At 46.6% G+C, this 16,071-nt stretch overlaps 1 protein-coding gene across 1 annotated transcript; it reads right to left on the bottom strand.

The window, feature by feature from the left end:
• Positions 1 to 1,570: 1,570 nt before the first annotated feature.
• On the bottom strand, positions 1,571 to 15,663 carry LOC114781139 (rho GTPase-activating protein 39-like). The gene is made up of 10 exons (XM_028967855.1): positions 15,517 to 15,663; positions 14,132 to 14,500; positions 8,624 to 9,776; positions 6,497 to 6,661; positions 4,359 to 4,758; positions 4,137 to 4,210; positions 3,847 to 4,046; positions 2,901 to 2,992; positions 2,651 to 2,820; positions 1,571 to 2,547 (listed from the first exon to the last, which is right to left on the bottom strand). Exons 1-10 carry the CDS (start codon positions 15,525 to 15,527, stop codon positions 2,353 to 2,355), a joined length of 2,829 nt encoding a protein of 942 aa, XP_028823688.1. The 5' UTR covers positions 15,528 to 15,663; the 3' UTR covers positions 1,571 to 2,352.
• Positions 15,664 to 16,071: the final 408 nt, after the last annotated feature.

Below are 16,071 nucleotides of genomic sequence, written 5' to 3'. Positions count from 1 at the left end.
CTGTGTTTGTAGGAATGTTGTGTAAGTGTGTATACTGTGTCTGTGTTTGTAGGGATGTTGTGTGAGTGCGTAGACTGTGTGTATATTTGTAGGGACGTTGTGTGAGTGTGTAGACTGTGTCTATGTTTGTAGGTACGTCGTGTGAGTGTGTAGACTGTGTCTGTGTTTTTAGGGACGTTGTGTGAGTGTGTAGACTGTGTGTATGTTTGTAGGGAAGTTATGTGAGTGTGTAGACTGTGTGTGTTTGTAGGGACGTTGTGTGAGTGTGTAGACTGTGTGTATGTTTGTAGGGAAGTTATGTGAGTGTGTAGACTGTGTGTATGTTTGTAGGGAAGTTATGTGAGTGTGTAGACTGTGTGTGTTTGTAGGGACGTTGTGTAAATGTGTAGACTGTGTGTTTGTAGGGATATTGTGTGAGTGCGTAGACTGTGTGTATATTTGTAGGGAAGTTGTGTGAGTGTGTATACTGTGTGTGTTTGTAGGGATGTTGTGTGAGTGTGTAGACTGTGTGTATGTTTGTAGGGAAGATGCGTGAGTGTGTATACTGTGTGTGTTTGTAGGGACGTTGTGAAAGTGTATACTGTGTCTGAGTTTGTAGGGACGTTGTGTGAGTGTGTAGACTGTGTGTATGTTTGTAGGGAAGTTGTGTGAGTGTGTATACTGTGTGTGTTTGTAGGGACGTTGTGTGAGTGTGTAGACTGTGTGTATGTTTGTAGGGAAGTTGTGTGAGTGTGTATACTGTGTATGTTTGTAGGGACGTTGTGTAAGTGTGCAGACTGTGTCTGTTTTTGTAGGGAATTTGTGTGAGTGTGTATACTGTGTGTGTTTGTAGGGATGTTGTGTGAGTGTGTAGACTGTGTGTATGTTTGTAGGGAAGTTGTGTGAGTATGTAGACTGTGTGTGAATTTGTAGGGAAGTTGTGTGAGTGTGTAGACTGTGTGTATGTTTGTAGGGAAGTTGTGTGAGTGTGTATACTGTGTGTTTGTAGGGACGTCGTGTAAGTGTGCAGACTGTGACTGTTTTTGTAGGGATGTTGTGTGAGTGTGTAGACTGTGTGTATGTTTGTAGGGAAGTTGTGTGAGTGTGTATACTGTGTGTGTTTGTAGGGACGTTGTGTGAGTGTGTAGACTGTGTGTATGTTTGTAGGGAAGTTGTGTGAGTGTGTATACTGTGTGTGTTTGTAGGGACGTCGTGTAAGTGTGCAGACTGTGTCTGTTTTTGTAGGGATGTTGTGTGAGTGTGTAGACTGTGTGTATGTTTGTAGGGAAGTTGTGTGAGTGTGTATACTGTGTGTGTTTGTAGGGACGTCGTGTAAGTGTGCAGACTGTGTCTGTTTTTGTAGGGAAGTTGTGTGAGTATGTAGACTGTGTGTGAATTTGTAGGGAAGTTGTGTGAGTGTGTAGACTGTGTGTATGTAGGGACGTCGTGTAAGTGTGCAGACTGTGTCTGTTTTTGTAGGGATGTTGTGTGAGTGTGTAGACTGTGTGTATATTTGTAGGGAAGTTGTGTGAGTGTGTAGACTGTGTGTATGTTTGTAGGGAAGTTGTGTGAGTGTGTATACTGTGTGTTTGTAGGGACGTCGTGTAAGTGTGCAGACTGTGTCTGTGTTTGTAAGGATGTTGTGTGAGTGCGTAGACTGTGTGTATATTTGTAGGGACGTTGTGTGAGTGTGTAGAATGTGTGTGTGTTTCTTGTTTGGCAGTGTATTTTCTTAAAAGCACCAAATTCTTTTTAAATGTGCTGGGTGAAAAAGCATAAAAAAAAAACTTGAATGCACCCACACACACGCACACACTCGTGTATGGACATATACACAAACACACACACAGACTCACAGATCTGTGAGACAGAGACATAAAAAGTATGAATTAAAAACAGTTTATAAAAAATTAGGAATAGAAAAAACATTACAGTGAGACAAAAATAGACATTAGCATTCAAGTGGGCATGACTACAAACACACACTCACACACACACACACGCACACACACATACACAAAATTTAGAAGATTTAAGGGACAAACTGTATTGGTTCAAATAAGGTGTATGTTGGTTTTTGTATCTTTTGTAATCTATTTTACATGTTCATGTTTGTGTGTGAATGTGTGTGTATGAAGGTGTGAGTGTGAATCTGTGTATATGACTACAGATGTGTATACATATATGCTTCAATTTAAGTGCGTGTGATCTGATAAATACTGCAGTGTGTGTGTGTGTGTGTGTGTGACCGTGAAATGATAGTATGTGTTAGTATGTTTGTGTGTGTAGTGGAATGTCATCGTTGTTTACTGTGTGTGTGTGTGTGTGTGTGTAACATGAATGTGTTTTTGGTCGAGTATCTGCATGTGTGTGTTACAGAAGCCCCTCCATGAAGCTGGTGTCGAGATGTTGTATGAGCAGGCGGATGAAGCTCATCTCCTTGCGCGTGTTCTCGAAGATGATGCGCGGGTCGTCGGACACACAGCGCAGGACGTTGGGGGCCATGACCATCGCCAGGTTACTGACGTCCATCTTAGTGACACTCACGTTACACGGCTGAGCAAAGACCTGCAGGACAGAAGAAGACGGATCTCAGCTGGTCCGGTCTTCTCCGAGGTGGCACCGTGTGCTGTGCTGCAGTGGTTCGCGGTGACGGTCACTTCGCTCTCACCTGCATGAAGCGGATGAGGTAGCACAGGACGAGTTTGTTGATGTGCGGCAGGCTGAGCACCACGCTGATGGCGGCGTCGGGCGAGTCGCAGTTGGACACACACTCCTCGTAGAAGGTGTGAGGGATCACCGGCTCCTCCAGCTCTCGGTACCAGAACTTCAGGAGAGAGGCTGCGGACACAGCGGCGCGGGTTAAACGCGGGTTTAAACGTGTCACGTGGGCCCTTTGTGCCATAGCCGGGGCTGAAAACCTGGAACGTGTGGATCCTCAAGGCCGGTGGGGATTTTCCACTGGTCCACCTGGAGTTTCAGGGCGTTGACTTCATCGATGTCCCCTGGGACCCTGCAGAGACACACACCCCAAAAACAGACAGACAGACAGACAAGGGTGACTGGGCTGGTGCAGAGTGATTTTCATTAGATGGCCCATGATAACAACAATGATGTGTGAATATGAAATGTGGTAAAAATGCAGGATCGTCTACATCCCCAGAGGACAACGCATCCTTCACCGTTTGGACAACGTTTTGCGAAGAGCTGAATTCCTGTCTTCTGTGCTATGGCCTACGTAGCGCTTCGTGCATGTTCACTAATTCCACGTTCAATGGTTCCTTAATCAGAACACTGGAATTCTGTCATGATCCGGTCCGAAAGGGGTTACTCCGGTCCAGGATCCAGACCGGAGTTTCACGTTTGTCATGTGTAATGTTCGGTTCTGTTCGCCTCAGGTCTTTGTTGTGTTACACGTTGCCGGATGTCTCCCCTGTCCTGTTCTTCACCGATTAAAAACCCGGTTTCGTGACGTCATGCAAATGCGTCCTTCTTCCTGGTCATCTATTCTCCTCGTCTCTGTTCACCTGCCTCGTCATGCCATCAAGGTTGTGACAAACTAAAGCTCTGATAATCACAAGGGGGATTAAATCGCCCAGAATGAGGAAGCCAGTGCGTGACAGCTGTCAATCATGCATACAGACTCCTCCCCTTTTTAAAACCACCATTAACCACCACCATCATCTGAGCATCAGAAATAATCACACGCCAACAAACCGATTGGCTGGGTAGCTCCTCCTCACCAATACACAAAAACCATGTGTGCTTAGTAAAAACGATGTGATGAAGTCTTTCTGTATGTAAAACCTCAGTAAAAACGAGCTTGTGAATCATCTGCTCTTCTCCTTGCTCCTCTCTGTCTCTCACCTGAAGATTCCCTCGGTCTGGTCGCCATTGAGCGCCAGCACCTCCTCTGACAGACGAGTCTGCACCCACGGCAGCTGTCTGTCAGGGTAGCGTTCCTTCTGCAGCAGCATGACTTCCTCCAGAGACGAGCCGAACATGGAGAGGTTGAAGATGGCGTTCCGGGCGTGCGCGATCTCTTCTAAGCACGGCTTGTTCAGGCCCTGTGGTGGCGTAAGAACAAGGTGAGGTCGGGGCGGAGCCCAATCGCGCGGCCGCGCCACATCTCAACACGCAAGCGTCTCCTTCTTCACCTTTTTAGCTCCAGCCAGGGCAGCTTTCTGGAGTTTGCGGTAGCAATATTTAGCGTAGCTGCTGATGGCCACCCCTGCAACACACACACAAACACGCACGCCCACGTTGGACTACTGTGATTGGCCCTGTCTGCAGTGGTCATGGGTGTGGTCTGACCATTCAGCGTGTCAAATCATAATCAGAGACACAGTTATTACTACATGTGTGCAAATTGTGTGTACCCTTGTTGTCATTCTGGGGATCCATGTGGCGGTAGATGTACCCCTCCAGGTATGAGTGGAAGCGGGGCGTTGGGGGGAAGAAGGCGAGGCAGATGGCCATCAGCTCCCAGCCGCGCTCCAGACTGTCGTAGCGGAAGTTCTCTGTGGTCTGGCGACACAGCTGAATGTAGAGTTCGTCGCGGAGGCCCTGGAAGCTCCACCCCCTCACCACGATCTCCAGGGCGACCGAGACGGGATCCGCCTTGGCACGGCGGTCACCCATGTAGGTCTGGATGAGCTTGAAGAGTTCGACCGCCTCCCGCTTAACGGCGCGGTCCGACGTCACAATCATTGGCTTTTTAATGGGCTCACTGCTCCACGCCAACATGTTGGCTATGGACACTTTCCGTCTGAACAAGCCCTGCAACACAAACACACTCGATTTCTCAGGACTTGTCCGAACCAGATCACATGGTTTAACAGGGTCATGGGCAGTAAAAATGTACCAAAAGATGGCTGGACATGGCGAGGACGGAGACACAAACGGGGTAGCTTTATACAGGCAGACACAGGTGAAAACAATCACGAAATATAACTTATATTCACATTTACATTTACGCCATTTACCAGACGCCCTTATCCAGAGCAACGTACAAAATGCTTTCATGTTACCATCAACGAAGTGATCAGTTCTGGTTCACTAGGACTCAAACCAGGAATACAATCTTTTTATTCATTTGGTTGTAGGTTTTTCTTATATAAGTCAGGCTATAAGGACGTTACAAGCTTGTAACTTGTCTTTAGCTGCTGTTTGAAAATACTCAGCAACTGTGGTGTTCTGACCTCGAGGGGAAGTTTATGGGTGCTAGTAGCCTAGTGGGTAACACACTCGCCTATGAACCAGAAGACCCAGGTTCAAATCCCACTTACTACCATTGTGTCCCTGAGCAAGACACTTAACTCCAGGGGGACTGTCCCTGTAAATACTGATTGTAAGTCGCTCTGTGATAAGGGCGTCTGATAAATGCTGTAGTTGTAAATGTAAATGAGTTCATTCCACCACCTAGTGGCCAAGACAGAGAAGAGTCTGGACGACTGTCTTCCTCGTACCTTCAGCAGTGGAGGGACCAGGCAAGCAGTACTGGAGGGTCGGAGAGTGTGAGGTGCAGTGCAAGGTGTAATAAGGGCTCTGAGGTAGGATCCATCTGATATTGTACAATAGGAATCTACATGAGCAGGAATCTACATGAGCAGGGGATTGATGTGAGTTGAGAAGGAGAGTTGGTTGTCTATAGTTCCTCCAAGGTTGCGTGCAGTTGTAGAAGGAGAGATTTGAGAGTTGTTCAGGTAGATAGCAAGATTCTGATGAGGTGAAGAATCTGCCAGAATGAATAATAGTTCTGTTTTGGTAGGATTGAGTTTTAGGTGATGGCTCAGTTAAACATGCAGAGATTTTGGAAGTGGCGTGTACATCTGATGGACGAAAAGAGAAGATGAGTTGTGTGTTGTCAGAATAGCAGTGGTAGGATAACCCATGTGAGGAAATGACATCCCCAAGTGATCTCATGTAGAGGGAGAAAAGGAGAGGACCGAGTACTGAGCCCTGAGGGACACCAGTGGAGAGTCTGCAGACATGGATCCTTTCCAAGTCACTTGGTAAGACCGCTCATCAAGGTAGGAAGCAAATCACTGCCATGCCGAGCCCGAAATTCCAAGTCTATTCAGGATGGACAGGAGAGTCTTGTGGTTAACTGTATTACATGCTGCAAAGAGGTCGAGGAGAATAAGAACAGATCTGGCTGCATGTAGCTTTTCAGAAACAGACAGAATGATTTGCTCTGAAGCCAGACTGGTTGGGTTCTAGGAGGTTGTTCTGAGATAGATGAAGTGATAGTTGATTGTAGACACAGTGTTCAACGAGAGACACTGGTCTGTAGTTGTTGATGTCTGCAAGATCAGTGGTGGGTTTCTTGAGGATTGAAAGAGCCCTGGCTGCTTTAACGGGGCCGCTTCCTTAACAGCTAGGACACCACTGCCAACTTAATATTTGTAGTGTAAGTCCATAATCAGCCATTGTGATATACCAACATTTCGGTGTAATTCAGTCCAGATATTTTTTCTCTGTGTGTTTTTGTGAGGGTGTGTGGTGTGGTAAGTACCTGTGTATGCGTGTTAAAGTGTTTAGATGCCCAGTTTTCAATGTCGGTCTCGGAGGATGGCTTTCTCAGAGAGAATTCTGGGAAAACTCCACAGCTGGCACTTGGCATCATGGTCCTTATACTCCGCCCACCTTCAAACTGAGAACACGCCCCTAAATCCTCTGACTGAAAGAGAAAGCATGCATTATTACATTTTAAGTACACTTTATTCATTATGTATGATAGTGTGAGAGTACTAGAACATGTGTGTTTTTTCAAACAGAACTAATTTTTAAGATTGTGTATATGTTTTGAGATTGTGAGTATGTGTGTATGTATTTAGATTGTGTGTATGTGTGTTTTGTGAGTATGTATTGAGATGGTGTGTATGTGTGTTTTGTGTGTATGTATTGAGATGGTGTGTATGTGTGTTTTGTGTGTATGTATTGAGACTGTGTGTATGTGTGTTTTGAAAGTGAAAGTGAAGTGATTGTCACACGTGATACACAGCAGCACAGCACACCGTGCACACAGTGAAATTTGTCCTCTGCACACAGTGAAATTTGTCCTGTGTGTATGTGTGTTTTGTGTGTATGTATTGAGACTGTGTGTATATGTGTTTTGTGTGTATGTATTGAGACTGTGTGTATGTGTGTTTTGTGTGTATTTATTGAGAATGTGTGTACGTGTGTTTTGTGTGTATGTATTGAGATTGTGAGTATGTGTGTATGTTTTGAGATTGTGTGTATATGTGTTTTGTGTGTATGTATTGAGACTGTGTGTATGTGTGTTTTGTGTGTATGTATTGAGATGGTGTGTATGTGTGTTTTGTGTGTATGTATTGAGATGGTGTGTATGTGTTTTTTGTGTGTATGTATTGAGATGGTGTGTATGTGTGTTTTGTGTGTAAGTATTGAGATGTGTGTATGTGTGTTTTGTGTGTATGTATTGAGATGGTGTGTATGTGTGTTTTGTGTGTATGTATTGAGATTGTGTGTATGTGTGTTTTGTGTGTATGTATTGAAACTGTGTGTATGTGTATTTTGTGTGTATATATTGAGATTGTAAATGTGCGAATGTTTTGTGTGTAAGTATTGAGATCGTACTAGATTGTGTGTGTGTGTTTTGTGTGTATGTATTGAGATGGTGTGTATGTGTTTTTTGTGTGTATGTATTGAGATGGTGTGTATGTGTGTTTTGTGTGTATGTATTGAGATTGTGTGTATGTGTGTTTTGTGTGTATGTATTGAAACTGTGTGTATGTGTGTTTTGTGTGTATATATTGAGATTGTAAATGTGCGAATGTTTTGTGTGTAAGTATTGAGATCGTACTAGATTGTGTGTGTGTGTGTTTTGTGTGTATGTATTGAGATGGTGTGTATGTGTTTTTTGTGTGTATGTATTGAGATGGTGTGTATGTGTGTTTTGTGTGTATGTATTGAGATGGTGTGTATGTGTTTTTTGTGTGTATGTATTGAGATGGTGTGTATGTGTGTTTTGTGTGTAAGTATTGAGATGGTGTGTATGTGTGTTTTGTGTGTAAGTATTGAGATGGTGTGTATGTGTGTTTTGTGTGTATGTATTGAGATGGTGTGTATGTGTGTTTTGTGTGTATGTATTGAGATTGTGTGTATGTGTGTTTTGTGTGTATGTATTGAAACTGTGTGTATGTGTGTTTTGTGTGTATATATGAGATTGTAAATGTGCGAATGTTTTGTGTGTAAGTATTGAGATCGTACTAGATTGTGTGTGTGTGTGTTTTGTGTGTATGTATTGAGATGGTGTGTATGTGTTTTTTGTGTGTATGTATTGAGATTGTGTGTGTGTGTGTTTTGTGTGTATGTATTGAGATTGTGTGTATGTGTTTTTTGTGTGTATGTATTGAGATGGTGTGTATGTGTGTTTTTTGTGTATGTATTGAGATGGTGTGTATGTGTTTTTTGTGTGTATGTATTGAGATGGTGTGTATGTGTGTTTTGTGTGTATGTATTGAGATGGTGTGTATGTGTGTTTTGTGTGTATGTATTGAGATGGTGTGTATGTGTGTTTTGTGTGTATGTATTGAGATGGTGTGTATGTGTGTTTTGTGTGTAAGTATTGAGATCGTACTAGATTGTGTGTGTGTGTGTGTGTGTGTGTGTGATGTACCTGGGAGGGGTGCAGGTAGGGTTCCGGTGAGGCGAGGTTCGTTTGCACAGACAGGCTTTTCTCGAGGAGAGTGTGTGTAAAGGCCAGTCGGTCGAGTGTGTGTGTGTGAGAGTTTATGTGCATGTTGCGCCTCCAACGTCCAACGTCGCTCTGTGCCAGTGCTTCGTCCTCACTGAGAGCGCGCACCACAGGACCGGGCAGTGGGAGGGGCGTGGCCCCATCACTCTCATACCCATCTTTGGCCCCTCCTTGTGAAGAGGCCCCGCCTTCTTTGTCCCAGCTGATTCGTTGCTTCAGAGCCTGTTGAGCCTCCCAGGCCAATCGCGCCTGCAGCAATGCTGACTCCACCGCCTCCTGGGTGGTGGCCCCGCCCTCCAGGGAAGGTTTGCGGGTTTTTCGCTTTCGGTTGGCTCCGCCTATATTGTGCTGCAGTGTGAACGATCCTCCGTAAGAACTGGCAGCGGAAACACTTCCTTGTGTGCTGTAGCCAATCAGACGCTCAGCAGTTCTGAAGCCAGACTGCTCCACATAAACCAGCTGTTTTACATATTCCCGCCCTGCTGCACTATACTCCCGCCCACTGGAGCTACTGTCCCGCCCACTGGAGCTGTAATCCCGCCCACCTGAATTGTAGTCCCTTCCCCCAGAGACGTAGTCCCTTCCACTGGGGCTGTAGTCCCGCCCTTCCAAACTAGAACTTTTCTCCTGATTGGCTGGTTTCTGTCGAGTCAGAACCAGTTGCCCATAGGGGGAGTGGCCTTGCTTGGGGGAGTGGTAAATAGAAGTGGGCTTTCGTGCTGGAGATCTATCAGAGCTATAGGGGGAGGAGTCACAGTGCATGTCAGAAGGTGGTTCTTCATATATGGGCGGTGCCTGAAACTCAGTGGGCGGTTCCTCATAAAGGGGGGGCTCATACGCATACCGAGGGGATGAGGGCTGAGATTCACCAGACGAGCGCCTCTGGGTGCCCAGCTCCACCCGCTTCATGTAGGGCGACTGTGACTGGCGGTCAGGATGGAAGACAGGCGAGACCTCGGGGTCAGGAGGAGCGTTTCCAGAGCAACGCCGTGGACGGGGGGAGGAGCCTGAGAAACCATTCCCCTGAGATAGGAAACTGGGCTCGCGATCTGAAACCTTTATTAGCATCCTAAACCTGAAACACACACAGACACACACACAGCTTTAGTGGAAATGTGTGCACATAACTGGCCTCAAGGTTGAATTTTTAAATGCCTGGGATCATGGGTGGGCGATATATGGAATACCAGGGTGCTAGTAGCCTAGTGTTTAACACACTCGCCTATGAACCAGAAGACCCAGGTTCAAACCCCACTTACAACCATCGTGTCCCTGAGCAGGACACTTAACCCTGAGTGTCTCCAGGGGGGGACTGTCCCTGTAACTACTGACTGTAAGTCGCTCTGGATAAGGGCGACTGGTAAATGCTGTAAATGTAGATGTAAATATAGTCGATGTATCGGAGGTTCTTCCACGTGCGATATTACTATATTCACAGAGTATAAATCCTAACGTTCGTGTTGAACAGACAGCATGTACTTCACTTTCGTGGTATGCGAAGCCACTCCCTGCACAACCAGAAAACGCATCCACTTTTCTTTAGACATGTCCTCTGTTTGAGACCTGCAAATTGTGTCCAGCTGGGTTTTTAGAGCTGCTTAAATATTCATCACGTCATGGAATAAATTCACTTTCACACATGCTATTCACGCTAGTGTAAAATTGAAATAAATCACATTTTAATATCAGTTTTGCTGTAAAAGTCGTGGGCAAAACTCATTTTTTAGTCACAGAATTCTATTTAACCCAGTCAATATAGTACGAGTACCGAGTAGAACAGACATCTACATTTACAGCATTTACCAGACGCCCTTACAGTCAGTAGTTACAGGGACAGTCCCCCCCTGGAGACACTCAGGGTTAAGTGTCCCGCTGAGGGACACGATGGTAGTAAGTGGGGTTTGAACCTGGGTCTTCTGGTTCATAGGCGAGTGTGTTACCCACTAGGCTACTAGCAGCCCTGCATCATGGCAGCATTAACAAAAAAGATCGCCAAATACATGGTCCCAGTTCGTACAGTGGAATAGCCCGGATTCAAAAAGCTCACGACACTTGACCAAAAGTGCATGGTTTTCAATGAGAGAACTAAATAATAATAATAATAAATAAAAGTGAACAAAAAACATTATATTGTGTATTACTGTATATTAATATATATATCGTGTAAAATTATTGCAATATTATTTTTAGGCCATGTTGTCCAGCCCTAACTGGGATGCAAATCAGTCTAATTTACACCTAGAGAGTGAAAGTGAAGTGATTTTCATTGCGAAACACAGCACAGCACACGGTGACACAACAAAATGTGTCTTCTGTATTTAATTGTCAGCCATGAAGTCACTGTACATAATCCATTGTGCAAAACTGATCAAATCTGCAGCGTCCAGCAGGACAATAGAGAACGTTCAGTGGTTTGAGTGTCTGTAACATCCAGCTCTATGATTGGTCGATCAGTCAATGACTCCAGCAGTGACGGGTGGATATGTAAAAGATTACTGTCAGTGACATCATTTTTTACGGTTACTGCCGTTATTTGATAAAATAATAAATCCGTCGTGGATTCTGTAGTTCTGTGATCGACACAACAGGCCAGTTTGCATGCGCACTTGTAAGCAGTCACATCACATTTACATTTACAGTATTTACCAGACGCCCTTATCCAGAGCACCTTACATTCAGTAGTTACAGGGACAGTCCCCCCCTGGAGACACTCAGGGTCAAGTGTCTCATCAGCAATGAGCTTCTGACGAGACGACTTAGCATGAAACGAACCAGAGGGTCACCACAGCCAACACCACCACCGTAACAGCTAAAGCTTCAGGGATCTTCAAATGGACCAGTAGCATCATAATGGACACGTAATGTCCACCATGACACTGGACTAAAACCTACTCTGCACTGTCCAGCACCTCCAAACATGGACAGATGCTCTATACTACACTTTGGACTTTTCCACCTCTAAAACCTTTTCTCTTATTGGACAAATCACCACCAACCCTGCACTGACACCACTTGCAGCCTCCTTCTACCCTGGAAGGGGGACAGTCCCCACTGTATCACGCTTCTTCCGACCTTTATTTCTCTCTCCTACAGTTTTTCCTTGCGTGCAGAAGGGTGTCAACTGTAGGGCCTGTTAAAGCCCATTGAGACATACTGTATGTGATTATAGGAAATAAATGTTGTTGTTGTGTCTTGCTCAGGGACACAATGGTAGTAAGTGGGGTTTGAACCTGGGACTTTGTGCTTTTTTTGGTTCATGAAAAATGCATCACAAGCCCCATAAGCAACTAAAAGATTTAACCCAAAAACTGGGACATCCTGACTAATACAGTTGATAACAGGAATACCACCATCACCATGAATAAAACATCGGCATGGATATAATTTTGCAAGAAATATATTTTTCATAAAGCAACTGTAATCCGAATACTGTCTTGTCAAATGTAAGACAAACCGAATGCAGGTACTCAAATGTTCTGTATTATGTGTATTCCGTGTCCCTGAGTGTCTCCAGGGGGACTGTCCCTGTCACTACTGGCGCTCTGGATAAGGGCGTCTGGTAAATGCCAGAAGTGACGTGCCGGACAGTCTGTATAGGAGACATTCCCTGCATGTCATGCAATTAACGCTTTACTTATTAGATACTTAACGCATATATTTTATGCAGAAATAATCATTTAAAGGATCCAAAAAAGCCCAACGGACGCCGTTCGATCACCACCGTCTTGTCCTGAAGACGGATTTCATGCGCGCATCTAGACGACATGAATAAATAATGTGCAAACATGATTTTTTTGGAAAGGGTGAAGCAGCAGGCCTGAAGTTTAAAGAAGATGAAGTGGATGAATGTTGCAGTGACACGGTGCGGGACTTCATATTTCTTCCTGCGTCTCAACCCAGTAGTAGTAGTAGAGTAATATTATAATTGAGGGTAATGCCGGTTCAGTTGGCCGGGGACACCCTATTAAAAGTCCTGTTAATTATTCAAAAGGTATATGGTCGATCGAATTCCGACCCCAGCGAAACCTTCATTTGTGAATAAATCCGCATGCACACACCGAACCCAGAGCGAAGATTCCGAGCCCTGAGCTGGTCCCCCTGAATCTAGAAGAAGGAATCTCAGTTCACACTTAACTGGATGATGCGCCCATTTACCCGCTCCGGCGGCCCCCACAAAGCAGCGACGCTGGCAGAGGAGGGACGGAGTCTCGGCGGGACACACAGACCAATTCTGCTACGCTGAAAAAAGGGTACGGTCCCTCTTCAAACCAACTTAAACCTCCCTCGTATGGATTAGACTTAACATTTTAATGTTTTTTTTTTTAAGAAAACGCATTACGGATAAAAAGAAAGTGATTCGGTTTAATTTGGATTCAGTGCCAAATTACGCTTGATCAATTCAACAAAATCGTTTGTTACTTAAAAAAACCAAGCTGAACTAACTAAATATGTTTGGTTTGAAATAATTCAAAGGAAAACCTAAATCAGATTAATAATGTGGAGCCAATGTCCATTATTCCATTAAATTGGAAAAAGAAAAAGAATTGAGTGTGTCTGCTACAGGAATATTAATTCTGGCTGGCATCTCACCAGCATCTCGCCACCTGATGCTCTTTCTGTTAAGAGTTTTATTTATGCTAGCTGGTCGTGCCCGGGCCAGCTGCCACTCCGGGTTTTCCGGGTTTTCCGGAAAATCAGTTGTGGCTCTTTGGAAATAAGCCAGTGCGAAAGGAATGAATTCAGCAGGAACATTCAGGAGTGTCTGGTTTAGAATGAAGACCAACCACAAAAATCCATACGGAACATGGAAGCGGCTCACGGCGTTCAATCTGCTTGGAGAACAACTACATTCATCACGAAATATCTTCGAAAGGAACCTTTTACACGTATTGAAGATGCTGGTCATGTGACAATAACTATAATGAAATATATCATATAATGACATGGAGAGTACATATGGGTGGTAGTAGCCTAGTGGGGTAACACACTCGCCTCTGAACCAGAAGACCCGGGTTCAAACCCCACTTACTACCATCGTGTCCCTGAGCAGGACACTTAACCCTGAGTGTCTCCAGGGGGACTGTCCCTGTAACTACTGGGTGGTAGTAGCCTAGTGGGTAACACACTCGCCTATGAACCAGAAGACCAGGGTTCAAACCCCACTTACTACCATTGTGTCCCTGAGCAGGACACTTAACCCTGAGTGTCTCCAGGGGGGGACTGTCCCTGTAACTACTGACTGTAAGACGCTCTGGATAAGGGTGTCTGGTAAATGCCGTAAATGTAGATGTCTGTTCTACGCGGTTTTCGTACTATATTGACTGGGTTAAATAGAATTGCGTGACTAGAAAAGGAGTTTTCGCCACGACTTTTACAGCAAAACTGAGATTAAAACGGTAAACTGTGACCCCGAGTCGACCCCAGGCCTACCTCTCCCCCTCCTCTCGCTGCTTCTCCTCCTGTTCCAGGGACGAGGAGCTGACGGCGCTGTGGGCGGGGCTAGAGCGTAGTGTGGTGGCGGTGGGCGGAGTGGGCGACTCGGTGTTCTGTTTGAGCGTCTGCAGCTTGGCGAGGGGGATGATGTCACAGGCCTTGGGGCGGTGCCAGACTGTTCTCTGGGTGGCGGCGCTGTAGTAGTAGAAGCGCGAGGTTTTGGGGTCGAAGAGTTCCCACCACTGGTCCTCGCCGCTGGGCTTGATGCAGACCCCCACCGGGGCGTCCCACACGCACTCTCCGGTCAGCAGGTTGGCGTACATGCGCTCCCGTGTACGCGGCTCGATGATCTCCACCCATTCCAGCCTGGACACGCGAAGACAAGAGAAACGTCACCATCCCGACGTACTGTCTCAATTCCGCAGCCTCGCACCCCAACTTCCTGCCACTCACGCATTCTAAACACCATGTCACATGACCGCTCGTGAGGTTCCACCAATGAGGACCAAAAGGTACGTTCAAGGAAGGTCAAATATTTCCCGGATGGGATGATCTGAAGATGGCTGAAATTTGGCTGATATGTGCAAAAAGCAGCTCCTTCATCATCTCTGATGAAGATGCTGGAGGACCGGAGTATATATATGATATAATGGATTTTGGCGATTCCCTTCTCCTCCCCTCTGGTCTTCCACGTGGTCTTCTGGAGTGGAGATGCATCAGGACCCAGGGGTCCCGTTTCCAGATCATATCCGGCGCTGAAACGCATTCGTATCACCGGATCCTCCATCAGGGGGTTCCAGTGCATCACATGCAATCTGACCGCGGCCCTGCAGCCTCGGTCTGAAGCGGTGGGGGGAATATAACGGGTTATATCATTTTATGTGGTGGCATGTCACATTTCAGGCGTTTTCAGGCCTGCAGCCTGATTCATTGTCACAAGACGATTATATTACGTTAATTAACAGTGTTAATAAGCTCATTCTCATTCGGGAGGTTATTACCTCTGCTCGTTCTTATTTGAATCAGGGAAACATCTGCCAGGGTGGCAGCTGCTGCTGTGGGCAGGACGGACACCGCGGCGGTGACAGTGACAGCCACACGACCGTCGGGCCGCACTTCCTGATGTCGGATGCGAGAGCAGCACCTGCAGCGCAATGCGCCGACGCTCGCACGCACGCAACGCACGCACGCACGCACGCTCGCACGCGCGTACAGAGACACGCGCATTACATAACGCGCCGCGCTCGCCTTTCATGGCGTCCCGACGCGTTGGAGGAGAAACGCAGAACCGCCGGAACGCGCGACGCATCGCACCCCCACCCACACGCCCCGCATCCCGCCCCGCATCCCGCCCCGCATCCCGGACACCGGTCCCCGGTTACCTCTCCGCCATTTTCCCCGCCGCTGCCGTTAGAAGACGCTCCGCAGACCCGCGGCCATGCTCCGCCACCGAGCGAGCGAGCGAGCGGGCGGGCGAGCGAGCGACCAGAGCCTCTCCGTCACCGCCGCCGCCTGACGTCACCGCGGGGCGCGAGCGCGCAGCTTCCAGCGTTGCCATGGCAGCGCGGCGTCGCGCCGCCCCCATGCGGACTCGGACCGCACTCGAACCGGCGATTAAACGGCCAACCGGAGCCGCGCCGGTAATTAAGCGGCTAATCGGACCCGCGCCGTTAATTAAACGGCCAATCAGAGCCGCGCCTGACGCTGCCGTTGTCCTGACAACCTGCGGGTCATCTCGTTTTGTCAGACCAGTTCAGCAGCTAATTCGCCTTTTACAGAAACAACAGAGCGGATAAAAGAATAAAAGCACCTTTTATTTATCGTGTATTTATTTATCATCTTCAATCCGGGTCACAGATGCAGGTGTTGCTGCCAACTTTCTCAGCCCCAACTTCCCGGCAGGCGCCGCAGGACAAACACTTTTTATTTAGATTCTA

The sequence above is a fragment of the Denticeps clupeoides genome, unplaced genomic scaffold (genome assembly GCF_900700375.1).
Source record: "Denticeps clupeoides unplaced genomic scaffold, fDenClu1.1, whole genome shotgun sequence".
NCBI classification, from domain to species: domain Eukaryota; kingdom Metazoa; phylum Chordata; class Actinopteri; order Clupeiformes; family Denticipitidae; genus Denticeps; species Denticeps clupeoides.
This window is presented reverse-complemented; position numbering and strand designations above follow the sequence as displayed.